The sequence below is a fragment of the Rhinatrema bivittatum genome, chromosome 5 (assembly GCF_901001135.1).
Source record: "Rhinatrema bivittatum chromosome 5, aRhiBiv1.1, whole genome shotgun sequence".
NCBI lineage: Eukaryota > Metazoa > Chordata > Amphibia > Gymnophiona > Rhinatrematidae > Rhinatrema > Rhinatrema bivittatum.
In genome coordinates, this window is record NC_042619.1 from 316,094,998 (window position 1) to 316,122,880 (window position 27,883).

Sequence of the window (27,883 nt, forward strand, 5' to 3'; positions counted from 1 at the left end):
AATAGGTACGTGGCTGAAAGGGGTGGCAGCTTGGGTGTGTGTTCCTCACCATCGTACTCCTCATTACAGTCCCTCCTCTCCACCGCACTTCCATTCACTCTCCTATGTGCCGTCCTCTTGGGCTAGCAAGTCTTGGGCTCTGGCTCCCTACCAGCCCACTCAGATGACATTACGCTACTGCTCGCAGCTACCAGATGTTATAGTGCCTCAAGGTAGGCCTATGTTGGATTTTTACAGTTAAAAACAAACCAAAAAAAACCCCACAATCAGACCCCTTCAGATGGTACAGAACTCCACCGCCAGGATCCTGACCAATACTAACAGAAGAGAGCACATCACGCCCATACTTCGGAGCTTACATTGGCTACCCATCAAATTCAGAATTCTCTACAAAGTCCTTATGATAATCCATAAAGCCACTCATAACCTAACGCCTCTTGATCTTAATTTTCCTCTTCGTCCCCATGAATCTTCCAGACCACTCAGATCTGCCTACAAAGGCACTCTTTACACCCCCCCCAGTAAAGACCACCTTAAGGAAACGCGCCCTATCCACCCGCTGGTCCCTCGCAATGGAATGCTCTTCCCCCTGATCTCAGGCAAGAACCATCCCATCTATCCTTAAAAAAACAAACAAACTTGGCTATTCAGTCAGGCGTTTCCTTAACCGGATGAACCTCCCTCTAAATCAGGAATGCTCTCCTCTCCTGTCTGGTTTGAACTCTCTATCTGGACTAGAGGGGACCATTCTTAATAGTGTACTATCAGTCATAAGTTCTATTATGTACATATGTACTCGCACTTATTGCATCATGTTAGTTTTTGTTCATTTGACAGTTTCTCTAATAGCAGTTTCTCTAATAGCAAACTTAGTTGTACCCGTGTTCCTAGTTCTATGTAACCCCTGTTCGATGTAATGCTTTTCGCAATGTTTCTGTTACACTGTAAACCGATATGATATGTAATTCTCAACATGAATGTCGATATATAAAAGTTCAAAATAAATAAATAAATAACATTTCTCCATCGGGAATGTTTTAGTGGAGTTTCAATGTGAGCTCAACACTCAAATGTATTTAACATATATACAGAAAAATCCTCAGACAAACAGGAGAGAGGGGCTGCCAGAAAATCTTTAATAAAAACTTTAGGAAGAGAAATTTGCTCAATTTTAGGCTGAACAAGCTCATATAAATTGTCTAATTTTCTGTCCAGTAACTACATTTTTAGTTTTCCTCCAGTATGTTTATAGACTTAGGGGGTTATTTCCTAAAGCTATCGCACGCTTGGGGCGGCGTCAGCCCCGGAAGAGGAGGCGTCTGTGCGGCACTGGGGTTGACGCCACGAAGACTGCACCGACAGTGAAAGGTAAGCACCTTTATCGGTGTCAAGTTTTGCGCCGAATAACTACACCTTTTATGGTGTAGTTATTTGGCGCGATGCCAGCGCACCGCGGAGGTACTATCGCTGCTGGCTATCGCAGGACCACCCCCCCCCCCCGTTACTGCCGAATTCACTATGCCTTGCGGCATTAGTGAATCCAGCCCTTGGTTTGGTATCTGTGACTCAAAGAAAATGTGCAAGGAAAGAAAGAAACTCAGTATATAATCAAAGAAATCATCAAGAGGGATTTCAATAACCACAATGAATCCTCTATGTAACAGATGGGCTAGAAGCAACCAAATGTTTAAAAGCTTGTTGTGCAAGAACTAAACTGCTATAGTAAATATTGAGCACCATTTGCTGCAGGGGACAAAAAGGATGGACGCATGAGCTCTAAAGCAGGAACCGTAAAATGAAAATGCAACCTACTCTTATCCAGGTAGAGAAAGAGCTTAGGCATGGAAGCAGATGTCTCGAGATGTCGCCGCTTGGGCTGAGGGGAGGCACTGCTCTCAGACATCTGATCACAGCTGGAGGTGTGTCGCGTAGAACGCCTCAAGGACTGGACAGCTTCAGGGTCAGTTTTTCGTCTTTTGGGTGTGGTTGACTCTCCGGTCGTAAGCTGGCTGTCTGTGGACTGAGGAGTTGGGGGATTCAAAAGTGGAGGACTTGGGGACACTTCCTCTTGGTTTCTGGGAAAAGAAGTGTTAAATGTTAACTTATAGCCATTTACCAGTTAAAAGTTCTAGTCTACTTATGCTGAATATATTAAGTATGCCAGATTATGGATAGGATGGCTGTTTGATGAGCGCATCTATCCATATTGTCCCAAAATGTTGGTGGTTTTATTTACAAAGTTTCACCATTTACAAAATGTGGTTACCAGCTTTGATTTAATACAACAGAGAAGCTTATGAGATGTTAAAATGACTGTTTTTTTGTATCTTTCCCTGCAAATAAACTTTAGCATGGCTAGACCTAGCTGCAAACTATGTGGAAGTCTGTTTTTGAGGGGAGCGAACATCTGAATTTTCCACTTTTCAAAGTTAGTGAGTGATGGGGCAAGCAAAATTGGTTTCTTTTGAAAAAAATGTATGGGAGTATTGAATTGAGGTCAATATCTTGGTAGCAAAAACAAATATATGGTGTGATATCAAACATTAGGAAAAAGGGACTAGATGTGTCAGGTATACTATTAGATAATTCCTTATAGTTGTTGCTTATACCAGAATTGGTTCAAATGGAGTGTCACACAATACTCGCAGAACTAGATTAAGGTTCCAGGGAGGACAGACCTTCCGCACCGGAGGACACAAATTCTTAGCTCCCCGAAGAAACCTCTGTACATCCGGATGAGAAGGAAAGGCATAACCCTCAATCTTTCCTTGCAAGCAGGCTAGAGCTGCTACCTGCACCCTAAGGGAATTAAAAGCAAGAAAGACGTTTAGCTAAACCCTCTTGTAGGAAAGACAAGACGTGAGAAATCGAGGCACGAATCACCTGTATCCCTCTGTTGGTACACCAAGCCTCAAACACTTTCCAAACCCGAACATATGAGAAGGAAGTAGACTGCTGCCTAGTCTCCAAAAGCGTAGCGATCACTGACTCTGGATATCCTCTCTGCCTCAAGCGATGCCTTTCAAAAGCCAAGCTGCTACACAAAAGTGATCTGCCTGGTCGGAAAATATGGGACCTTGATGGAGAAGTTCCAGAAGATGACTGAAGTGTAGTTTAACGTCCACCACTAGATTGACGAGATCTGCGAACCACGGTCGATGTGGCCATTCTGGAGCTACTAGAATCACCTTCCCGGGGTGCCTTTCCATGCTGCGCAACACCTTGCCCAGAGGCCACGGAGGGAAAACATAAAGCAAGATCCCCCGAGGCCAAGGCACTACCAGAGCGTTGACTCTCTCGGCCCCGTACCCCCTCCTGCAACTGAAAAACTGAGGAGCCTTCGCATTGAGCCAAGTTCATTTTCTCCTCTGTGAGAAACACTTTGCCTTGCGTCGAAACGAGCCCCTAGATAGCCTAGTATCTGGGATGGCTCCAAATGACTCTTCCCCCAATTGACCACCCAGCCAAGAGACTCTAGCAGGCGAATAACTTTTTGAACCGAAGAACGGCATCCGTCCAACGATTTCTCCCGAATTAGCCAGTCATCGAGATAAGGGTGCACCAACATCCCCTCGCGCTGAAGAGCTGCTGCCACCACCATTACTTTGGTGAATGTGCGAGGAACCGTAGCCAGTCGAAGGGGAGAGCCTGAAATTGGAAATGCTGACCCAGCACTGCCAACCTCAGAAAATGCTGATGCTCCGGACGAATGGGAATATGTAGATACGCCTCCATCAGATCCAGGGAGGCCAAAAACTCCCGAGAGCGCGCCGCCGCAATTACTGAACGTAAAGTCTCCATTCGGAAGCGCGGTATCTTTAAGGACACGCTGACCGACTTGAGATCCAGGATGGGTCGAAACGTACCCTCCTTTTTCGGCACCACAAAATAGATGGAGTAACAACCCCTCCCCTGTTTGTGTGGAGGAACTGGGATCACCGTCCCCAACTCATGCAACCTGCACAAAGTCTCTCGAACCGTGTGTTGCTTCGCCAAGAATCCACAAGGGGAGACTAAGAAGAGGTTGAGAACGGGGCGTGCAAACTAACACGTAACCGTCTCTTATCACCAAGAGGACCCACTGATCCTGTGTAACTTTGGTCCACTGCCCGTAAAACTCTGCCAGACGGCCCCCTATATAGGGTACGGCGGAGTGAACCGGCCTTGCTTCACTGGGAGGACGACCCCAGCCGGACCCCCAGTCGAGGGGGCCCTGAAAGGTCTTCAGCCACCACGAAAGGACTGACCCCAATTCAAACCCAGAGGTTGAAATGGTTCCTGGGACTGCGACCCCACTGGACCTCTAGAAGGACAAGATCACCTGCTGTCCCTAAAACGCGACCGTGACTGAAAAGCCTGACTATTCCTAGACTTGTCTTCCGGCAACTTGTGTACCTTCGTTTCACTCAACTGCTTTATCAGCTGCTCCCCAAACAGACGAACCTTAAAGGGCAAGGAACTTAATTGGGCCTTAGAAGACACATCCACAGACCAGTGACGGAGCCACAGCAAACGTCGGGCTGTGACCGCAGAACTCATAATTCAAGACAGCGAACGCTCCAAATCATAAAGAGCATCAGTCACATATGCGACCAACGCCTCCAAGCGATCTGCATTCGACGTGTCGGATCCAGGTAGCGTTTGCCCATCCTGAAAACCCTGCACCCAGCGTAAACATGCTCTTTGCATAAAGCCGGAGCAAATGGCAGCCCGGAGCCCCAAGGCTGCCCCCTCAAAAATTCACTTGAGATGAAGCTCCGACTTCCGATCCTGAATATCCTTGAGTGCCGTGACCCCTGCCACCGGATTCATAGTCTTCTTAGTGACCGTGGAAACCACAACATCCTCTTACTGAAGTGCAAAAAGCTCCAAGGTGTGTTCTGGCAAGGGGTAGAGTTTGGACATCGCTCTACCCACCCTCAAGCCGGAGTCTGGGGAATCCCACTCACGTTCAACCAACTGCCGTACCAACTTATAAGGAAAAGCAGAAGGAGGAGCCAGAAGGCTATCCAGGACAGGGTCCTCCCCATCCAATTCTGGAACCTCCTGAGGAGCTTTCAAACCAAGCTCCTCGAGGAAGCAGAGGGTCCAACTCCTCCCTCTGGAACAATCTTGGGGTCATCACCCTCTGCCACCGAAGGTATCCCCATGTCATCCCTCTGATCCACATCCAGGGATGCCAGATCCTGTATGCCCCCCCATTACACCCCCCCTCCCCCAGGGCTGGGAAAATGGGATTCCCGAGTCATGCAGCCACCGACTCAGCGCCCAGAGGCTGCAGGCATGGACTCTGAGGTGCCAGGGGCAACTGTGGGCACCCTAAACCTTCCTGCTGCACCAGATAGGCCTGGTGCAGCAGGAGAATAAAGTCCAACGAAAAGGGGCACGAACCCAGAGGTCAACTTGGGACCTGGTCTCCCCCAGGCCCCTAAGGCAAAGGGACCTGCTGAGTAGCGCCTTCGGAGAGGCCCTGCCCCTCGGGGGGGGGGGGGCCGGGATGGACCAGAGAGAGCCATAGAGTAAGATCCCCTCCCCCTCCAAAAATGGCAGCGTGCGCGAATCCAGCACCAAAATGGCTGCCGCTCACATCCCGAGGGAGCTAGCGGACCCAGAGTCAGCAGGGACATCAAAAAGTGGCCTGATCGTGGCAGCTGCGTGCTTGTGTAGGTGCCATTTGGAGACTCCTGGGAGGAGGGAGGGCCCTTCCCCGAACAGAGGCCTGCCTGACCGAGACACACTGGGACTGCCCCACACGTGTGGCAAGCCAAGCCGCAAACCATGCCAACAAAATAAACATAAAGGCAAAAAAAGAACCTACACAAACAAGGGGAGTGGGGGGGGGGGGGGTGTCACCCCGGAGCCTTACCACTAAGCCAGTCTTTTTTTTTTTTTTTAACTTTTTTAAACTTTAACAAAAACTAACAGGGAAGTTTCTCTCCTAGCGTTGAAAGGAGCTGTCCAGCTCAAATCAGCCACTGAATAAGGAGTAGAGAAAACCCCTGAAAAGAAAAGAAGGGCATGAAAGCATGGCCGGCCTCGTGAGGGGAGGGATCTGGACCACCAGATTTACATCCCATGGAGCAAGTTGGACCTCAACTGGTCCACCTCAACCAAACAGAGAATGGTTCCCAAAATGAACCAGCCCCCTGGGAGGAAGGCTCACTGGAAAAAAGAATAAGCAAGGGTAAAAGAAGAACTGCAGGTTTATGCACCAGCCATCTGCTGGAGACAGAGAAATACTGAACTACTGGAGGTAGCACCAGGGCTTATCAAGCAGTGTCAGCGAGGCTTTTCTCTGTCTCCATCTGCTGGCAGGGATGAATAAACCCAGGCGTCTGGACTGATCTGGGTACGTACAGGGAATTCAATTTGATGACCCCTTCACCCCTTTTACCCTCTTTAGACTGACCCTGAAAAGCATACTCTGGATGGCTCATTTTTTATAAGGCTTCTTTGGAAGCTGATGTGACTCCATTGAATTTAGGGGAATAGAGGCCTTACTAGGTACAAACTTAGATTGTAAGCCCTCTGGGGATAGGGAAGTACCTACAGTACCTGAATGTAAACCGATGTGATATCTCAGATTGAATGTTTGTATATAAATAAATATTGAAATTAGTTTGCTTTATTAGCAGCAAAAAGGTTGCAGTTTGACTAGTTTAATATTGAGCAGGAAGATTATTTTTTTTAGTGGTGGACTTTAATATACAAATGGATAATTGAAGATCATCAGTTGCAGCTCAATTTTTAGGTGTAATGAGTGTCTTGGGTCTGCAAATAAATAAAATAAAAGGCTAAATCCATCATGCAGGACATACAATTAATTTATTACTATGTTCTGAGGATTTGTGTAAACAGCAAATAGTAGATTTGCAGACAAGTATGATATGGTCAGGCCATTGTGCAATAGGAAAAATTTGAGTAGGGGGCAATAGAACAAAAATGGTAAAGAAGGTGCATGCTAAAATGGAAATTCCCAATTTTAAACAAGAATGGGGGAAAGAAAAAAAAAAAAAAAAAAAAGGATTCCTCTTGTTTTAATGTTGAGGAATTAACATAAGAACATAAAACTTGTCATACTGGGTCAGACCAAAGGTCCAGCAAGCCCAGTATCCTGTTTCTAACAGTGGCCAATCCAGATCACAAGTACCTGGCAGGACCCCAAGGGATAGATAGATACTATGCTGCTTATCCCTGGGATCATTGGATTTCTGCAACTCCACCTTAATGTTTTATGGACCTTTTCTCCAGGAACATGTCCAAACTTTTTTTTAAACTCAGCTACACTAATAGCTTTCACCACATCTTCTGGCAATAAATTCCAGAGCTTAATTATGCATTGAATAAAAAAGTATTTTTTCTTATTAGTTTTAAGTGTATCATCTAGTAACTACATTGTGTGTCCCCTAGAATTTGTACTTTTTGAAAGCGTAAACAGATTAACATTTTCCATTCCACTCATTATTTTATAGACCTCATATCTCTTCTCAGCTTTTCTCCAAGCTGAAGAGTCCTAACCTCTTTAGCCTTTCCTCAAAGGGAATCGTTCAATCCCCTTTATCATTTTGGTTATCCTTTTCTGTACCTCTTCTAGTTCTGCTATATCTTTGAGATGTGCTGACCAGAAATGCAAGATGAGGTTGCACCATGAAGTGAGAGTCATTATGATATTCTCTGTTTAATTCTCCATTCCTTTCCTAATAATGCCTAGCATTCTATTTGCTTTCTTGGCTGCTGCTGCACACTGAGCAGAAGATTTAAGTGTATTATCAATGATGATGCCCAGATCAATTTCCTGAATGGCAACACTGATGTGGTGCTTACAAGCCCACCATTACAGACATTTATTTTATTTATTTAGGGGTTTTTTTATGCCGGCATTCGTAGGTACATCATGTCGGTTTACATGGAACTGAATTAAACAGGAAAAGAGAGGTACATGAAACTGTAACAAAAGTGAAAGCAGTAAAGAAGCAGTGAAACACTTTTTGACATGTCACAGATGAAGTCATTCTTGTTCTAAATTTTATCATAAGCAGTTTTGTAAGTACTAACATTATAATCTCAGCCTTGTACTTGTTTTCCTAGACAAAACCTCTAGAAGTTAGATAAAAGATGCTGAACTATAAGATTAAACAACATTTTTGAATACAAGGCCAGTTTACATTCCAAGCCATAGATAACCTAATCTGCATACTAGACAAGAATAATTAGCATAGAAGCTGAGAACAAATTACAATATATCCATTCATATTATTTGTTTACAAAAGAAAACCAATCATAGAAATTTTTGGCAATTATATAATCTCGCTTATGGGCGGATGAAACAAATGTAGAAATCCTATAAATAGTCTTGCTATCAGTAAAATCACTTAAGAGTGTTATATTGGTGCTTTGCGTAGCATGCTGCCTCTCTCCAAAGTAAACCTTATATTATTTTGTAGCATTTTAATAAAAAGTTTGTTTTCTCTACCGCTGTTGGCTTTAAACATCTATTTTCAGTAAAACACAACTCTTCTGAGTGACTAAGGTGAACATCACCATGCGAACTGATCTCTCGCAGTCTTCCCGTGACTTCGCACGAATCAACCAATCATCCAGGTAAGGATGGACTAAAATCCCTTCCTTGCACAGGAAGGCTGTTACCAACACCATCACCTTGGTGAACGTTCAAGGAGCTGTGGTGAGACCAAATGGGAGGGCTCGAAATTGGAATTGCTGCCCCAAGACCTTGAAGCACAGAAATCTCTGGTGGCTCAACCAGATTGGTATGTGGAGATATGCCTCCGTGAGGTCCAAGGACATTAGAAACTCTCCTGTCTGCACCGCAGCCATTACCGTCCCCAGGGTCTCCATTTGAAAATAGGAACCCAAAGACAACTGTTTACCTTCTGCAGATCGAGGATGGGACGAAGAGTGCCCTCCTTCTCGGGGACCACAAAGTAAACAGAGTACCGGCCTTGTCCCTTTTGTGCCTCCGGAACTGGAACAATAGCCCTGAGCTCAAGAAGTCGCTGCAGAGTCCCCTGCACCACCTCGCACTTGTTGTGGGAGGTCACGCGAGACTCTACAAAAACCTCCCGAACCGGTCATGAAAACTCTAGAGCGTAGCAGTCTGATCATTTCTAGGACCCAGCGGTCCGAGGTAATCGTTGCCCATTCCATGTAAAAGTTGGACAATCTGCCTCAGACAGCTTCAACGACGGAATGGGTACTCATGGCTTCATTGGGAGGATTTACTGTTTCCTGCACAGAGCGGCGACCACCGCGAAAGGACTGCTGGCGTCCCGGAGTTTGTTTAGGACCAGAAGGCGTGGTATATCTGGTGGCTCGGTACCGGCAAGAATCTCGAAAACGAGCCAGAGGAGGAAAAACCTTCTTCGAAGATCTCCTATCTTCCGGCAACTTATTGCCCTTGGATTCCCTGAGCAGCTTAACCAACTTATCGAGGTCGTCCCTGAAAAGGAGTTTGCCCTTAAAAGGGGAGATTACAAAGCTGGGATTTCGAGGACAAATCTGTTGCCCAATTTTGCAGCCAGAGGAGCCGACGTGCCGCCACCACAGATACCATACTTTGCGCCGAAGTGCGCACCAGGTCATAAAGTGCATCTGCCGCATAAGCGATGCCCGCCTCTAACCAAGCAGCCTGCAGTGCTCCACTGCCGCCGGACTCCAAAGTGTAAGAGTCCTGAAACCCAGCACAGGCACGCCCGCTGCATAAGGCTAGCGCAAACTGCCACCCGAAGACTCAAAGCGGCAACCTCAAAGACCCGCTTTAACTGGATCTCTAGTTTGCGGTCTTGCATGTCTTTCAAAGCTGCCACCCCAGCTACTGGAATAGTGGTCTTCTTTGTGACCGCAGAGACCGCCGCATCCACCTTCGGAATCTTCAGAAGGTCTAAAACATCTGTAGACAGGGGGTATAGTTTTGCCATAGCCCTGCCCGCCTTAAGCCCCGCATCCGGAGCATTCCACTCGAAGGTTACCAGATTGCAGACCTTCTTAGGCAATGGGAAAGAGGTTGTAGGACCCCGTATGCCATTGAGGACTGGATTAACCCCTTCGTTGTCAGATTCTTCCAGAGACACCTTAAAGCCCAGGACCTCCAAGACCCATGAAATAAGGGACCGCAGCTCCTCCCGCTTGAAAAGGCAGACCACACTGGGATCATCTCCCTCAGAAGGTGGGAGATAGTCACCATCCAGATCATCAGTATCCCCGTCTCCAGAATCACGTCCAGGTCTGCCTCCGGAGTCCCCGGGGCTGGCGCAGCGCCTGACCCCGTGTTTGGGTCCTGTGGCACCCAGGGGGTGTCTCCCAGCTGGCGATGCTGTTCCCCCTCCCCCCAAGACACTGCTGCTGCTTTGGGACCCGGTGCCTTCTTCGCAGGAGGTACCGCCAGGTCCACCGGTTGTCCGCTCTTTTTAGACACCATATGCCTCCTAGCTAGGAAGTCTGGGTGCATAAACAAAATGAGTTCAGGAGAAAACACCTTTGGGTCCCCATCATCCCCCTCCAGAGAATCACGTGGGGTAGCATCGCCCGCGAGATCTTCCCCCACAGGGGCTAAAACGGGAGGAGAATCCTCATCCCTTGATAAGCGGTGTGAGGCAATCCCCCCCCCCCTCTGCAGGGGGGTGGGGGGGGGGTCAACTGGCCCCAATGAGCCCTCCAAGCCTGAGGAGCAAGCTGCGCAAAGGGAAGCCGCATCCAGTGCCTGACCGCGTGGCAGGCCAGCAATTTTGTGTGAGGGCCCATGCTACAGGCCACACGGTCTGACTGTGAGGGGAGAAAACCGCTGCTGGGAAAAAGCGTGGGCACCTTATTCGTACTATTATTTATTTTTAATAATTATGATAGGAAAATTAGTTTCTTACCTGATAATTTTCGTTCCTGTAGTACCAAGGATCAGTCCAGGACACCTGGGTTGTGACTCCGCACCAGTAGATGGAGACAGACTAAAACTTGTGGGCGGAGCCATATATGCCCCTGTGCCAGTCACAGCCCCTCAGTCATACGGAATGTTAAAGTAGAACATAACCAGAGAACCAAACTAGCTATTTAACCATAAAACGGGGAAGAACACCCCTACTGGAAATAGACTCCCCAAACGAGAGAGCGAACAAGCGGAACAGATTAATTTAAAACCATGAGCGGACTCTCCATTACTTCAGCGCAGCACTGCGGGCGGGATCCTGGACTGATCCTTGGTACTACAGGAACGAAAATTATCAGGTAAGAAACTAATTTTCCTTTCCCTGTACGTACCAGGATCAGTCCAGGACACCTGGGATGTACCAGAGCAAACCCACTGAGGGTGGGAAGCAGAGAGTCCCGCTCGGAGAATCCTCTCTCCAAAACCCCCAGGATCGGTAGCCCTGACATCCAACCTGTAATGCCTGATAAAGGTATGCCACGATTTCCAGGTAGCCGCCCTGCAAATCTCTTGAGGCGACACCTGCGAAGCTTCCGCCCAAGACGTTGCTTGAGAACGAGTCGAGTGAGCCCTCAGGCCCACGGGAAGTGGCTTTCCACGCATCAAGTAGGCCGCGCCAATGGCCTCTTTGATCCAACGGGCGATCGTAGCGCGAGACGCTGCGGCCCCATTCTTTGGACCAGAGAACAGGACAAACGGATGATCCGTGATCCGAAACGGATTAGTGACCTCCAGATACCGAAGGAGGGCTCTCCGCACGTCTAGCTTCCGTAAGTCCCTTGCTTCCGGAACCGAGGACGCCCCACCCGCGAAACGGGCAGCTCCACCGATTGATTCACATGAAAAGACGACACAACTTTCGGAAGAAGGAAGGAACCGTCCGCAGAGAAACACCGGTATCAGAAATACGCAAGAAAGGTTCCCTACAGGACAGGGCCTGTAGCTCGGAGACACGCCGCGCCGAAGCAATTGCCACCAAGAACGCCGTTTTTAAAGTGAGATCCTTAAGCGTTACGCGTTTCAAGGGCGCAAACGGTGCCGCACAGAGAGCGGAGAGAACCCAATTGAGGTTCCAAGCCGGACAAGGGAGCCGTAATGGAGGGCGAAGATGCTTAGCCCCCCCGAAGGAAACGAGAAACATCCGGGTGAAACGCCAGGTACGCACCCCGGACCTTACCTCGCAAACAACCAAGCGCCGCTACCTGAACCCGTAGGGAACTGCACGCTAGACCCTTGGCCAGCCCTGCCTGGAGGAACGCCAGAATGTCGGAAACTGAAGCCGAAGTGGGGTCCACCCCACGCTGCACGCACCATTCCTCAAAGACCACCCAGACACGGACATAAGCCAGAAAAGTCGACTGTTTCCTGGAACGCAGCAACGTAGCCACCACCGCATCATGCCGCGAGACAGAAGTGATCCGCATCCTCCAAACAGATGGGGCCCTGGCGGAGTAGGCCCGCCATTCCTTGGAGCCGAAGGGGCGCCGTTACTTCCAGCTGGACCAGGTCTGCGAACCACGGCCGGCGCGGCCACTCCGGTGCCACCAAGATCACGTTGGCCGGGTGCAACTCTATGCGCCGAAGAATCTTGCCGATCATCGGCCACGGGGGAAACACGTAGAGCAACACGTCCGTCAGGGAAGCACCAACGCATCGACGCCTTCTGCCCCCCGTCCTCGACGTCGGCTGTAAAGTCGCGGAGCCTTCGCATTGTGCCACGTGGCCATCAGGTCCATGTGGAGCACCCCCCCACGTGTCGCAAATGAGCCGCCTGAACGTTGTCGACTCCCGCAATGTGAGATGCTGCTATGTTGCTGAGATGCAGCTCCGACCAGGCCATCAAGCGTTGAGCTTCCTCCGCCACCTGGGGGCTCCTTGTCCCGCCCTGGCGGTTAATGTAAGCCACGGTGGTCGCATTGTCCGACAACACCCGGACTGCCTTTCCTCGCAGCAAGGGCAGGAAGCGTTGTAAAGCCAGACGGACCACTCTGGTCTCTAGGCGATTGATAGACCATTGGGCTTGCGACACTGACCATTTGCCCTGGACCGAACTCCCTAGGCAGACCGCCCCCCCAGCCGGAGAGGCTGGCGTCCATGGTGACCACTGTCCAGCCGGGTACCAGAAGGGAGACTCCCGAAGACAGATGACTGGAATCCAGCCACCACAGCAGGCTGGACCTCGCGTGTCCCGCTAGAGGAAGCGGTAGGCGGAAGTCCTCCGAGACCGGCTTCCAGCGGGCCAGCAACGAAGCCTGTAATGGTCGCAGGTGAGCAAACGCCCAGGGGACCAGCGCCAGCGTGGAAGCCATAGATCCAAGGACCGTACCCGCGGTCGACGGAGCGACAGTAAACGCCGTACCTGAGACTGCAGTTTGCATACCCGGTCGTGTGACAGGAACACCTTGCCTTGCTTTGTGTCGAACATCGCTCCTAGATATTCCAAGGTCTGCGTGGGTGCCAGATGACTTTTGCTGAAGTTGACCACCCATCCTAGGGACTGCAGGAGATGGAGAACCCTGTCCACTGCCAATCGACACTGATTCTCAGACTTCGCCCGAATCAGCCAATCGTCCAGATAAGGAGGGACCAGGAGACCTTCCCGGCGCAACTGCGCTGCCACCACCACCATCACCTTCGTGAATGTATGGGGAGCCGTTGCGAGCCCAAACGGGAGCACCCGAAACTGGTAATGCCGTCCCAGAATGCAGAACCTGAGGAAGCTTTGGAACGCCGGCTGAATGCCTATGTGAAGATACGCCTCCGTGAGATCCAGGGAGGCCAGGAACTCGCCGGGCCTTACCGCGGCGATGACCGACCGAATCGTCTCCATTTTGAAGTGCGGAACGCGCAGGCATCGGTTTACCCCCTTGAGATCCAGGATTGGTCTGTACGAGCCGTCTTTCTTTGGGACGATGAAGTAAATGGAGTAACGGCCCCTGCCGTGCTGGCTGACCGGGACGGGGGAAATGGCTCCCAAAGCTTCTAAGCGTCGGATGGTGCCTAGCACCTCTTCTCGGGGGCCTTGCAGGGTGAGACAAGAAACTTGTCCGCCGGAGTGCGAACAAAATCTAACGCGTAGCCGTGTCTTATCACGCTGAGGACCCACTGGTCCGACGTCACATCGGCCCATCTCCCGAAAAGGACATCAACCGCGCCCAGACGTTGGGAATGGAGTGCAGGGGCTGCGGCGGGAGATGGGCCGACCACTCTTCATTGTGACGACATGGGCCCCGTAATCGCAAGGGGACCTCCTTGCCTCCCGAAACGCTTTCCCCGAAAGGACTGTTGCTGCCACTGCGAAGTACGGGAGGAAGCAGACCTATATGCATGCCCGGACGACCTTTGAGGGCGCGACTTCCTGGGACCCCGAAAGCGGGACCTAGCCGAAAAGAAGACCGCGCCCTGGATCTATCCTCGGGCAGCCTAAAACCCCTGTTTTCCCCCAGGGAAACCATCAAGTCATCCAACTCTTTGCCAAACAGCAACTTGCCTTTGAATGGTAGCGCCCCGAGGCGAGCCTTGGAGGAGCCGTCTGCTGCCCAGTTGCGTAGCCACAGGAGTCTGCGCGCCGAAACCGCAGCCACCATGGATCTCGCCGAGGTACGTAGCAGATCGTGGAGCGCATCTGCGCCATATGCTATTGCTGCTTCCAACCTATCCGCCTGCGCTGCCTCGCCAGCAGTAAGATCCGCATTGGCCTGGAGAACTTGGGCCCAGTGCAAGCTAGCTCTCATAGCGAAATTCGTACATATGGCCGCTCGAATACCCAGCGCGGAAACCTCGAAAATCTTCTTAAGCTGCACTTCCAGCTTCCTGTCCTGAAGATCTCTGAGGGCTGTCGCACCTGTGACAGGAATAGTGGATCTCTTTGTTACTGCAGACACCGCCGAATCCACCTTGGGGAGCTTAAGAAGGTCCAGCGCATCCTCCGGGAGCGGGTAAAGCTTGTCCATGGCTTTGTTGACCTTCGGCCCCAAGTCCGGGGTGTCCTATTCCCGGAATAGGATGTCCGTAAAAGAAAAATGAAACGGAAAAGCCACTACAGGGCCCGTGAGGCCTAACAGGACCGGATCCATGTTCGCCTCCTGCCGAACCACTACCGGAGGTGCTTCAATTCCCAGTTCCTGGGGGATGGCCGGAATTAGGGGAGGCAGTTCCTCCCTGCGGAAAAGCCGGACCACCTTGGGATCGTCTCCCTCCGCTGCTTGTGATGCCTTTCCTGCTCCGGATGGAGCGGATCCGTCCCCTGCCACCTCATCGGCCCCTTTAGGGGCTCTTCAGGGGAATCAGTGTCCGCCCCCGTGGAGGAATCCGGGTCCGCCTCCTGTGGGACGCCACGCGGAGGCCGTTTCCCCCTGGAAGCACTCGGGGGCACATCCATAATCCCCGAGGGTCTGTTGGACTTCTTCGGCGGTGGAGCCCTGCGGGACTCCCTTCGGCCGCGCTTGCTCTTACTTTTCTTACACTTCAGGACTTTGCGCAGCAAAAACGCAAAGTCCTCAGAAAACGAGCTGGAAACAGAATCAGCCTCAGCTGGGCTCCCCGGGGACCCTGGGTCCCCCGAGGGACTCCCCCCCGCCGGGCCCCGCTGAGGAGACAGCGCGGGAGGCAAGGCCGCAGGCCCTGCCGCTTCCCGCGCCATTTCGCGGCCCGTGGCTAAAATGGCCGCCACTCCCGCGCTGAGCGGGAAACAATCCTGGGGCCTTTCCATCGCGCCCCCCCCCCCCCCCCCCCCCGCGCGGGCCGTACTCGAGCCCCCCGAGACGCCCCGGACGAACCTTCATCGCCCGGGATACCGGAAGCGCATAGGCCGTCGCGCGCCGAGCCACAGGCCCGGCAAGCGGAGCCGCGATGCAGGCCGGCGAAAAGGCGCGAAGACGGCCGTCAAAGGAAATCAAAAATAATAAAAGTCGCGCGAAACGGCCTCCCCCCTGTCAGCGGCGCCCCCCCCTAGAGCGGCGACGCAAGGAACAGAGAGCCGGCACAAAACAAAAGACAAACTTTTTTTTTTTTTTTTAAACAACAAAACGCCTGTCGCTGTCCGCGGTCCTGGAGCCCTAGTCCAGCAGGGGTGAGTGAACCGGGCTCCCCGGTGTCACCCCTGACGCTGCTACTTAGAAAAAGCCGGGTCCTCGTCCCTAGCAGCGGCCTCAACCGGGGGGGGTAGTCCCCTCAGGACCTCTCAACCCCCCCGGGAGGTAGGGCAGACGGACGTCAGCGACAATTTGGCAAAAATTCCAATTAAAAGACAATAAAGCCTAAACTGGCCTAAACCAAAAAGAAAACCAACCCTGACGGAGTACCAGAATCAGGGCAGGGAGGAGCTGTGACCGGACCTGCACCATCTACTGGAGACAGAGTAAGACTGAGGGGCTGTGACTGGCACAGGGGCATATATGGCTCCGCCCACAAGTTTTAGTCTGTCTCCATCTACTGGTGCGGAGTCATAACCCAGGTGTCCTGGACTGATCCTGGTACGTACAGGGAATTTGTTTTCAGTTTGTTTATTTATATTTTTATATTTTGTGTAATTTTTAATTGAGCTTTATTTTATATTTTGAGTTTTTGAATGATATATTGTACACCGTTTTGACTAAACTTTGTTTGTAAAAGCGGTATATAAACATTTTTAAATAAATAAATAAGGAAGAAGAAAGCAAAAAAAAAAAATAATAATAATAAATGCCGGCAGCCCGAGAAGCAGCAGCAGTTCTGAAAACGCGGCGAAACGCGCTGCAAACAGGCCCAAAGCCCAACTCACCCTCTTCCTTCAGATAACAGCCCGGAGCTGAGGGAACACACTGCACAAGTCCCGAATCGGCCGCTGCACAGACTCCTTACCTCGGAGAAAGATGTCCGCCGGTTAACTTTCTTCTTTTTTTTTTGTAAAAACTTTATGGAGCCAAATTAGTGCAAGAAGAAAGGGAGCAGCTAAAGCAGCTTTGGTGGGGAGTAGTCAGGAGCCCCTGGCCTTCCACCACAGAGATGAAGCGGGCAAAACCCAGACAGGGGTATCCAACCCCTGGACGCCAGGCTTCCACTGAGGGATGGCCCACGAAGGTGCCTAACACCTCAGGAAGCGACCCTAATCACAAAGAAAAATCTCTTTAATCTTGTCAAAAAAACTAACTAAAAACTAGTAAGACTGCAGGAGTGCATCTCTACCACCTGCTAGAGTCAGAGAAATACTGAGGGACTGCAGGTGGCACTCTTGTATATATGGCAGTGCCCACAGATTTTGCTCTCCACTCCACCTGCTGGTAGGGATAACACAACCCACTTCTCTGGACTGATCCTGGTATATTCAGGAACTTCAGATACCTAAAAGGTTTTAATTATGCACGAACTTTGAACCTTTTCTGTTGGAAAGAAAAATAGAACTAGGGGAGAGACACGACTAAACCAACATCATGAAATATTTCTTCACAGAAAGAGTGGTGGATACCTAGAATGCCCTTCCAGAGGTTGTGCTGAAGACGAAAACAATCAAAGAATTCAAAAGGGCACGGGATAAACACTGTAGATCTCTAAAGGCTAGAAATGAGAAAAGTGTGCAGGGGGATAACTTGCTGGTGCAGTGGTTACTACCCTTAGCAGAAGACATGGAAATTACTACCTTAACGCAACTGCAACATTCCTCCCCACTTAGACGGCTAGAGGACAGAAATGAAGAACAGCATGCAGAGGGGTAACTTGCCAGTGCAGCAGTTACTACCCTTAACAGATGCTCCCTGCTTAGACAGCAGGGGGAAAAGAGGAATTGGGTTCAGACAACCAAGAGGGCCCCGACTTCTATGGTCTGAGGTACTGATATGCAGACAAAGGCAAAAGCACAGGACTGCTTCTATGGCAAGTCCAGAAAGCTCATCACCAAGTAAAAAATGTTACTAGCTGAAATTTTTCTGGGTATCATAAGGTTTGGAGATAATTGCACAGAGTGACAGTTACTAATCTTAAGCTTGCTGGGCAGCTTGCTTTGGTCCTTTTCTGCCATCATTACTATTTTTCTATGGATGTAAATATCAGGTGAATATGCTCTCACTTTTGCATAAATGTGTCCATGTGAGTGCAGTTCATTATGGGATTGTCTCAGTGTGAGAAAGTATGGGCCCCGATACAAAAGATGTTTCTTCTGTTCACCGTTCCCTGATAGTGTGATATATGTATTCTCTTTTTTCTGGTACTATTGCTCTATTGATGCCATCGGTTTCTAGTTTGTATTTCTATTTTTTTTTCTGTTCTGTTAATCAATAAATAGTTTGAACTGAAGAACAAGAATATTTTAAAATATATCAAATCATTCGTTATATGTTTCTAGATGATTCATTTTGATAAACTGAATAATTTCTTTTGTAGCGAGTCAATAAATAGAATACCTAACTGCTATACACAAGACTTACGGTGAAATAACCAAAACAAGAAGACTGAAACATGTGGACAAGCTAAAACCATGAGAAATATACGTTTTTTACTTGTTAGTAATAATAATAATACATAACAAAACTACTTGCTTATAAAAAAAGATGTTTTCACTGAGTTTATTTCCTAAGACCTAGAGCTTCACACACACAAAGAAAAGAATACAGCTAGAATTAAGCAAGACAGTGAGAGAAATCTCATATACCTGTTGATATGCAACAGCTATAGCTTGTTATATTCAAATGCTGCAATCCATAGTATAAAAAAAGAAAAAAAACTGGATTTAGACACTAGCGTGTGGCACGTTCTATTTAGGGGGTTCAAGTATGGCGAGTCCAATACTTCCCCCATTCAGGTCCAGTTCTCACAAATCTTTCATGGAGGAAAACTCACTTAGTCTCAAGCTGTAACAAATTGAAAAAGTCTTATATATTAACAGTATTACTATCCTAATGCTTCTAACAGACCACCTTACCTGTTCACATTTGGTGTGTTTTCTTGAATTGGAAGAAAAAATTTGGAGGATGTCACCTTCTTAAACTGAGCTTGCTCATATGGATAGAGTAAAATCAATGGGAGAGTGAAGTCAAAGGTTATCCTCAACCCGTCCACCATCTCTTTACAAAGCTCAACACTAGAAAAATAAAATGACAGTATAATATGTCACAGACTGGCTTCACACCAATGATTCTCATGAAGTTCAATGAAAGGTTACCAGCAGTCTGAACTTCACTGTTATCCCCTAATGTCTATAGAAATGCAGCTGTTAATTAAAAGAACCACAATTCTTCACATTAGAAAAATGAGAATTTGAGGTTCTCTCCCTCGGTAAGCATCCTTGACAGCTGAAGTAGGCTGCCTTGTTAGCATCTCCCCTACCATCTCTACACTGTTCCTGCTAGTGCCAGTTCTGAACAGAGCCTTCTATAAATAAGAGAGAACACTTTTTCGATGATTTAAAACTGTATCGTGGAATAAATCTCCTCCTTTAGAAGGGTCAGGCATCTGGAAGAACATACAGCTTTGGATTTTCAAGAATTACTTTGGCTACCATGTTTACAACAGAGAATAGCCCATTTCAGGATTTCTATTGTTACCCAAACCATGATCCCTACCAAACAGTCAAGAAATCACACTAAGAGGGGATGTGGAAAGATTTAAACCTTTCATTTCTTACTTCTTCTCCGGTGGAATGTAGTGCAGATTCATGTTGACGGCTGAAGTAGTCTGATGGTGTCGGAATCTCTCATTGGCTGAGAAAGCAGCATTAATTGCAAAATGTCTTACATAGGACTCCAAAATGTTTATGATGTTTGTTTGGCATGGCAACTTCACTAGCTAAAGTATAAAAAAAAACAAAACAAAAAAAACAAAAAACTGGATTTAGACACGAGTCTGTACCCTAGAGATAATAAATAGTACTTTACCACTAGTCTATGCCTTACATACTCCAAATACTGAACCCTCTTATCTCTACAAGATTAGTCAGTCAATAAGGTAGCTAGTAAGCAGTAGGTAGTGTGTTTATTTTTAAAAGTCTGCAGAACTGAGTGTTCTGCAGACTTTTAAAGAACTGAGTTTTTGTATTTAATACAAACTGAGTGTTTGTACTGAAAAAAAAAACCCAACCCAAAAAAGTAGCCAGAAGCTAGAACTAAGCTAGGAGCAGTGTATACCTAAGTAAAAAAGTTGAATAGTTCAGCTCAGTTACTCACTTTGGAAAGGTGTTGAGGTAGTGTGATTGGGTTTGAATAGGGACCAACATTTGTTAATCAAGAGAGCAGTGAGTCACTCTGGCTGACTAACTGAAGTTAGACTGTATTTCCCAGCCCACCCACCCCTACCTCATCCCTTAATTTATAGGCAGGTGCCACTTTCACAAAAAAAAAAAAAAAAAAAAATCAACAAAAACTGAGAATTCGATAGACCCCCGGTAGGCCACTACCAGACACATACGGGCGGATTTTCAAAGCCCTGCTCGTGTAAATCTGCCCGGATTTACACGAGCAGGGCCTTGCGCGCCGGTGCGCCTATTTTCCATAGGCCGCCAGCGCGCGCAGAACCCCAGGACGCGCGTAGGTCCCGGGGTTTTCGGAAGGGGGCGTGTCGGGGGCAGGGCCGCGCTCTCCGGAACCGCCCCCGGGTCCGGTCTCGGCGCGCCAGCAGCCCGCTGGTGCGCGTGGATTTAAGTCTCCCTCTGGGAGGCGTAAATCCATGGATAAAGGTAGGGGGGGAGGGTTTAGATAGGGCCGGGGGGGGTGGGTTAGGGAGGGGAAGGGGAGAGGAGGGCGAAAGAGAGTTCCCTCCGAGGCCGTTCCGATTTCGGAGCGGCCTTGGAGGGAACGGAGGCAGGCTGTGCGGCTCGGCGCGCGCTGGCTGCCCAAAATCAGCAGCCTTGTGCGCGCCTGCTGCGCAAACAAAAGTACGCGATCGCGCAGTTTTTCAAAATCTACCCCATAGTGAATTCACTAATACATTTAAAGGACATTAGACACATTCCTACTCCCACAGCAACCTAAAACTAGGAACTGATCAAAATTGAGATGAAGGCAGCAGCCTAGCAGCAAGAGTGGGGCTTCCCAGTCTTTTGCATAGAGTGTCACATGTATGATTTTTTACCCACCGGTGAGAAGTTGTACATGTGCATGCGATGCAAAGAGCTCCTGGCTCTCAGAGAACGAGTCCGATCTCTGGAGGCTAGAGTGGCAGACCTAGAGGAGCTGAGGCAGACAGAGAGGTATATAGATGAGACCTTCAGGGACATAGTAGTCAAGTCCCAACTTCAGACTGGCAGCCCTGGTGCTGCCTTGGAGGAAGAGGGTCTCATGATGGGAGAGCATCAACCAGGTGCAGCAGGAAAGGATCCTGTAGCAAGGACCTGCTCTCCAGGTGATGCATTGTCTTTTCGCACTGAGGATATCTCCCCAAGGCCTACTGCCCAGGAGGGAAGGGTTAGGTCGGCCGTCATAGTTGGTGATTCGATTATTAGGAATGTAGATAGCTGGGTGGATGGTGGGCGTGAGGATCGCCTGGTAACATGCCTACCTGGTGCGAAGGTGGTGGACCTCACGCGTCACTTAGATAGGATTTTAGACAGTGCTGGGGAGGAGCCGGCTGTCGTGGTTCATGTGGGCACAGACGACATAGGAAAATGTGAGAGGGAGGTTCTGGAAGCCAAATTTAGGCTCTTAGGTAGAAAGCTTAAATCCAGAACCTCCAGGGTAGCATTCTCTGAAATGTTCCCTGTTCCACGCGCAGGTCACCAGAGACAGGCAGAGCTCCGGAGTCTCAATGCGTGGATGCGACGATGGTGCAAGGAAGAGGGATTCAGTTTTGTTAGGAACTGGGGAATATTTCCATCCAGGAACGTTATCTCTCTAGCGTGACCCGATGATACATTTACCCAGTCAATATTGGGGTAATTGAAGTCTCCCATTATTACTGCACTACCAATTTGGTTAGCTTCCCTAATTTCTCTTACCATTTCACCGTCTGTCTCACCATCTTGACCAGGTGGACGGTAGTATACCCCTATCACTATAGTCTTCCCCGACACACAAGGGATTTCTACCCATAGACAGTAGTTTCTACCTTAAGCTTGCTGGGCTGACTGGATGGACCATTTGGTCCTTTTCTGCCATCATTTCTATGTCTCCATGGCCAATCCAGAGTCACCAGAAGCACAATCTCAATATGACTCAATCTTCCAAATTACTCTGTCATTCTGAGGCCATTGTTGGAACAGAACATCAATTCCCAATGCTCTCAGGTCCTTTCTTCGACTGTAGCATTGCTGTAGCTTGCCATTAAATCTAGATATGGTTTCACCCATAGAGAAACTGAGTTGAAAGAAGTCGTCTGCCAGTTCCCATTCTCCTGGGTCTAAGGCCTGCCTGCTTAGAAAGTTGGCCCTCACGTTGTCTTTTCCAGTAATGTAAGAGGCAGATAACACCTGAAGATGTTGCTCTGCCCATGCCATGAGAGCATCTATCTCCACTGATACCTAAGGACTTCTGGTTTTGCTCTGATGATTTATGTAGCAACAGTCATGGCATTGTTTGACATTCTCACCGCTCGAAGTAGCGTAGACACATCAAGCAATTTGCATGGAATTCCAAACAATTGATGGTCCACTGTTGTTCCTCAGCATTCCACTGACCTTTCACCATCAACACTTGACAGTGAGCCCCCCCAACCCAGGAGGCTCACATTTTTTTCGTGAGCACCAACCAGTCCAGTGTCTCCAAGGGTACTCTTTTCCCAAGGTGGTTCCTTTACAACCATCACTGCAACTGTTGCTCACGTCCATCATCAAGTTGAGCCTTACTGTGTACTCTTGTGATTGCAGATTCCCCCTTGATAGCACCACAAGCTGAAAAATGGCCACATATGTGCTCTTGCCCAAGGTAGTACTTCCACTGTAGCCACCATTGCCCAAGACCTGCAAAGTCCACACCGTTGGACTAATGGCCATCCTCAAGAACTGAACCTGAGTCACCAACTTCCAGATGCGTTTCTCTGGCAGAAACTCTGCCCTACTCCATACTGGATCACACTCAGAGGTATTCCAGAGTCTGTATATGTTTAATACTTGATTAATCACAATTAATTACAAATGTAAAACAAAGTGATGTGTTGGCTGTAAACTGCTTTTGGCTCAGTTCACTACCTAGCCTAGCTCTTGAAGTAAGTAGACCACTTTGCGAGATACCAATTAACTCTCTTCCGCACTCTTAGTTCAAATCAACCAGTCATCCAAATATGAATGTACTAGAATGCCCTCCTTGCACAGAGCCACCACTGCTACCACCAATCCCTTGGAGAAGGTTCTGGGTGCCATAGCCAGACCAAATGGTAGGACATGAAACAGATAATGGTTCCCTAGAATGGCAAAATGAAGAAACCACTGATACTCCTGTCGAATGGGGATATGTAGATAGGTTTCCATCAGATCGAGAGACATGAGGAACTCCCTTTCTGTATCACCATGATTATGCAACGTAAGGTTTCCATTCTGAAGAGAGTCATGTGTGAATGCCAGCTAACTTCCTTCAGATCCAAGATCAATCAGAAGGAACCCTCTTCCTTCTTGGGAACAAAATAAACAGAATATAGCCCTGTATTATACTGTGATCTGGGAACTAGAATTACAGCCCTGAGGTCTATCAGCCTTCTCAACGTGACCTCCACTGTCACTCTCTTCACTAGCAAGTTCCATGGAGAGACCCTAAAGGCATCCAGAAGAATTCGGACAAATTTGAGCATAGCAGTCTCTTATTACATCCAGAACCCATTGGTTCATTGTGATTTGTGATAAAAGTGAAATAGATATCCGCCTATCTTCAGAACCAGTCGAAGAGCCCCTACACCTTCAATGCGAAGACAGAAATGCTCTGATCCCAGAGCCTGCATCCTTATTTAGCTTTTTAGGCCAAAAGGACAACTTCTGATTCGCCACACCTTTGTAAGGAAGAAAATGATAGGCGTCCCTGGAGCAGCCTCTCGCCCCAACACTGTTTTCTTGCTCTCCAGCAATCACAGAACCTTGGAGTCACCCCATCTATTTGTCATCTTCTCCAACTCACTCAAACAGTTAGGTCTTATTCTTTTTCAGAAGGAAAAGGAGTCCGTGACCAGCCAGAAAACTAACAGCTGAAAGAGATGGCGTGACCGGTCATGCCTGCAGTGATGATGTAAGGGTTGTGCAAGATCGATAACATTTAATTGAGACAGTTAAGAATTCTATGCAGAAGGTTGCCTTCAACAGGCAGCCTGTGCAACTCCTTCAGAACTGGCATAATGTAGATCCTATAACCAGAAAGAGAAAATTAAATTAAAAAAAAAAGTTCTGCATTATACCCGTTTCCTCTTGTTAATGTGGTAGCAGTCTTCCTCAAGTTTCTGTTTTAAAACCTCTGGAATTTCAATGTTGATAGTTCTTTCTTCCATTTCCCTTTTAGAATGTGTTTCTTGTTCCTCTTTCTGCAACAATTAAAAAAAAATTTTAAAAATTAAAATATTAAATAAATGGCAGCTATAACGGAGGTGGGGGAAACAGGAAAGAGAATTAAGTCAACTAGTGAATTCTGATAAGCACATAGTGTTCTATTAATGACAGAAAAAAAATTATTAAAATCTTTTTATTCCTTGTTTGCACCATCTACTGGACTAAGCACTGCTACTTGCTGTACCCAGATGGCTAAGCACAGGAATAGTTAACATAGCTCAGCAAACAGAAAAGAGTAGAGCAAAAGCTGAAGAGCAGTGTTAGGGAGTTTCTCCAGGCTGAAAGCACAGTAACCAGTCCAGTTAGTTTAGCATTCCCCCTTTATTCTAGCAATAGCATTTCTACTATTAGCTCCATGATGGTGCTTCCCAATTGTGATTCTGTGGCATGATTTTACTGTCTTCTGAAATAGGTCTCCCAGAAAACTAGCAACACTATCATTCAATCAGAATCCCCATCTTGGTGTACAATCTTTTCAAGTTTCCTATCTAACTCCAAACCATTAGACATACCACTGAACCAAAGCAATTCTCTAAGCATCAGTCCTACTTTTATTATTATTAGTAGGACTGTAAATCACAGAGATCTTAAGAACTGGCATTTAAAATCTAATTAAGGATCAAAAGTATGCATGATGGCTTGGGGTTATTTGTTAGCTTTTGCTATTCAGGCAAGACTGACTTCTAACATGTTTCATACTAGAGTTTCAAAACAGACTACACCTCTTAAACCAGCCCAATTCTACTGCACAGTTTTTAAACTGCCACCCTTACTTTCCTATTTTTTTGTTTTTGTAAAGCATTAGGACAAAGTCACATTTAATGTAAGAAATATTCTGCGAGACCAAAACTATGACAGAATTAGCAGTTAATAAATCTTTGCTGCACATCAGGAATACAATAACCTGTTTACTATGAACAGGATAAACAGAGAATACCATGGGACTTATTCACAGATCTTCGTATCCGTTAGCCTAGTTAGCATGTAAAGTCCTTAAATGAAAGGACAATTCAATTTATTCTTGAGCTTAAAATATAGAGGATATAAATATATAAAAGTTAGAGAAAGTCTAAGCTTCTGTTTCTTCCACTCTTGACAAAAATCAAAAGTAAAAGACTAGAAAACCCATATGGATATCACTACAAAATGATTTAACCTCACTCTCTAACCCTGTAACATTCCAAGGCTAAACCGAGGTGCGGATTTGGACATCATTTTGTTCAAAAAGAGGCATAAGCGAATTATGCTTTATTCAAGAAAGATCTCAAAAGAAAAAAAAAAAAAAAGTCGTACCATTTCTGGTTTTTCATCAATGTCACTTTCTTCACTTTTTATTTCTTCATCCGTTTCTTCATTACTGTCATCAGAAGAACTACTTAATGCTGTAGGAAAGAAATTATCTGTTAACAATTCTTTCATGCACAATCTCTCCCCTGTCCCTTCCTACTCAAAACTTTTAGGAAACCAAAGTGTAAGCTAGCTACAGTTTGTGGTGATCCCGAAAACAAAGGAAATGAAAGGCAGCTTTAGTAATTTGATATATTTTTATAAATATTAAAAAAAAAAAAAAAAAAAAAAGTAAGAAGCAGCTCAGGAATTTTTTTTTTTTATGAAACTGAATGGTGGTAGTTTTCAGGAAATTGAAGGTGAATTTAGAGCACACAGAGTCCATTTTAGAAATGTAAGCTAAAGAGACAAGTTCCACTCAGTTATGACTCTGCTTCACCAGCCCTACATTAATTTTAGAGAATGTTTGATCAAGTTAGTGGGGCTTGAAAATTAAGTAATTTCTAAAATTAATGGCTCCATAGCCCTGCCAAGTATAATCACAAGATAGAGAAATACAGTACATACCAGCTGTCTGTCTGTAGGAAAACCTATACATACAGATGTTAATGCAGCTAACATCACTGCATAGTTTCCTTATAAGCAGATCAGACAAGACTCACATTTCTATGTGCAAAACAGTTTGCAGGCCTGAGAAGCAGGCACATTGAACCACCAGTCTGGCCAGTTACCGGCCCAGGTCTTCCAGGCCCTAGATTAGCCGGGGCTGGGGATGCTGAGAAGGAATCTGTCATTGTAAAATGGTGACACCTAGTGGCTGGATTTAGGGTCCACGACAGCAGTGGTTCTGGAAGGGGCTCTAGAGCATGGCCCCTGAACAAATCTGCAATGAATGCATCAAAGTAAGTTTAAGAAGTTGCCATACTGGGTCAGACCAAGGGTCCATCAAGCCCAGCATCCTATTACTAACATTAGCCAATCTAGGATATAAGTACCTAGCAAATACTCAAACATTAACACATCCCATGCTACTATGCCAGCAATAGCAGTGGCTATTCCCCAAGTCAACTTGACTAATAGCAATTTATGGACTTCTCCAAGCCTATTTTAAACCCAGCTAACCGCCCTAATCACATCCTCTAGCAAAAAATTCCAGAGCTCAGTTGTGCACTGAATGAAAAAAAAGTTATGATTTGTTTTAAATGGGCTACTTGCTAACTTCATGGAGTGCCCCCTAGTCCTATTATTCGCCGATGTTCAGATTCTCCTACCAATCAAAGATTCGCTACATAACACACAAACTCTGGGAAATCTATTCCAGTTCTATTAAACGGCTTCTTACTCACATGTCACTATCCCTAAATGACTCAAAAACCGAGATCCTTTACATCTGTAATAAAATGACTGAAAAATTTGCATTAGCCATCACTTCAAGCCTGTCCTCGTCTAACACCAAGCAGGAAGCTAGGGCTCTTTCTGTTATATTCGATAGCGAATTTAATTTAAAAGTCCTATATAAAATCCATAGTAAAAATTGGCTTTTATAAATTGCAGATTTTAAAGAAACTGAAACCTTTATTACATCATAACGATTTTCATACAGTTCTCCAAGCCTTGCTGTTGACTAAGTTGGATTACTGCAATGCCCTTCTTTTGGGCCTTCCTGCATCATCTATTCGCCCTTTACAGTTGCTGCAGAATGCAGCCGTGCGCCTGTTGACAAATGTCAAGATGTTTGATCATATTACTCCCATTTTAAAGGAGTTACATTGGCTCCCTGTACAGGCAAGAATCCAGTATAAATGTCTCACTCTTATTCATAAAACCATTTATGGTGACAACACAGAATGGTTGAATGCATCTCTCCATATTCACACCCCCGCTCGTAATCTGAGATCTTCGGGCAAGGCATTACTCACAGTTCCATCACCAAAACTAGCACACCTAAACACAGTCAGGGAAAGGGCACTTTCGTTGGCCGGGCCAAAACTCTGGAATTCTCTCCCACCCAATATACGATTAGAGGCTAGCATACAGACATTTAAGAAACAGGTTAAAACATGGTCGTTTGAGCAGGTTTTCATTAAGATACAGTAAACCACAAAATACTACTAAAAAGACTTGAAGAAATTGGATTATGTAACAAAACAATAAACTGGTTCAGATCCTACCTAAACAACAGGTTCTTTCAAGTCCAGATAAACTCATTATCAGAAAAATTTAACCTTGAAACA

The 27,883-nt window shown here is 47.1% G+C and overlaps 1 protein-coding gene across 2 annotated transcripts in view; it reads right to left on the reverse strand.

The window, feature by feature from the left end:
- MSL3 (MSL complex subunit 3) overlaps nt 1–27,883 on the reverse strand; it is a 122,703-nt gene that overhangs the window by 36,362 nt on the left and 58,458 nt on the right. For both annotated transcript variants that reach the window (XM_029604347.1, XM_029604348.1), the window contains 5 exons: nt 25,656–25,744; nt 24,215–24,337; nt 19,533–19,693; nt 18,831–18,989; nt 1,813–2,075 (listed from right to left, as the gene is read on the reverse strand). In XM_029604347.1, the coding sequence (XP_029460207.1) occupies nt 1,813–2,075; nt 18,831–18,989; nt 19,533–19,693; nt 24,215–24,337; nt 25,656–25,744 (795 nt within the window). The remainder of the gene's footprint in view (nt 1–1,812; nt 2,076–18,830; nt 18,990–19,532; nt 19,694–24,214; nt 24,338–25,655; nt 25,745–27,883) is intronic.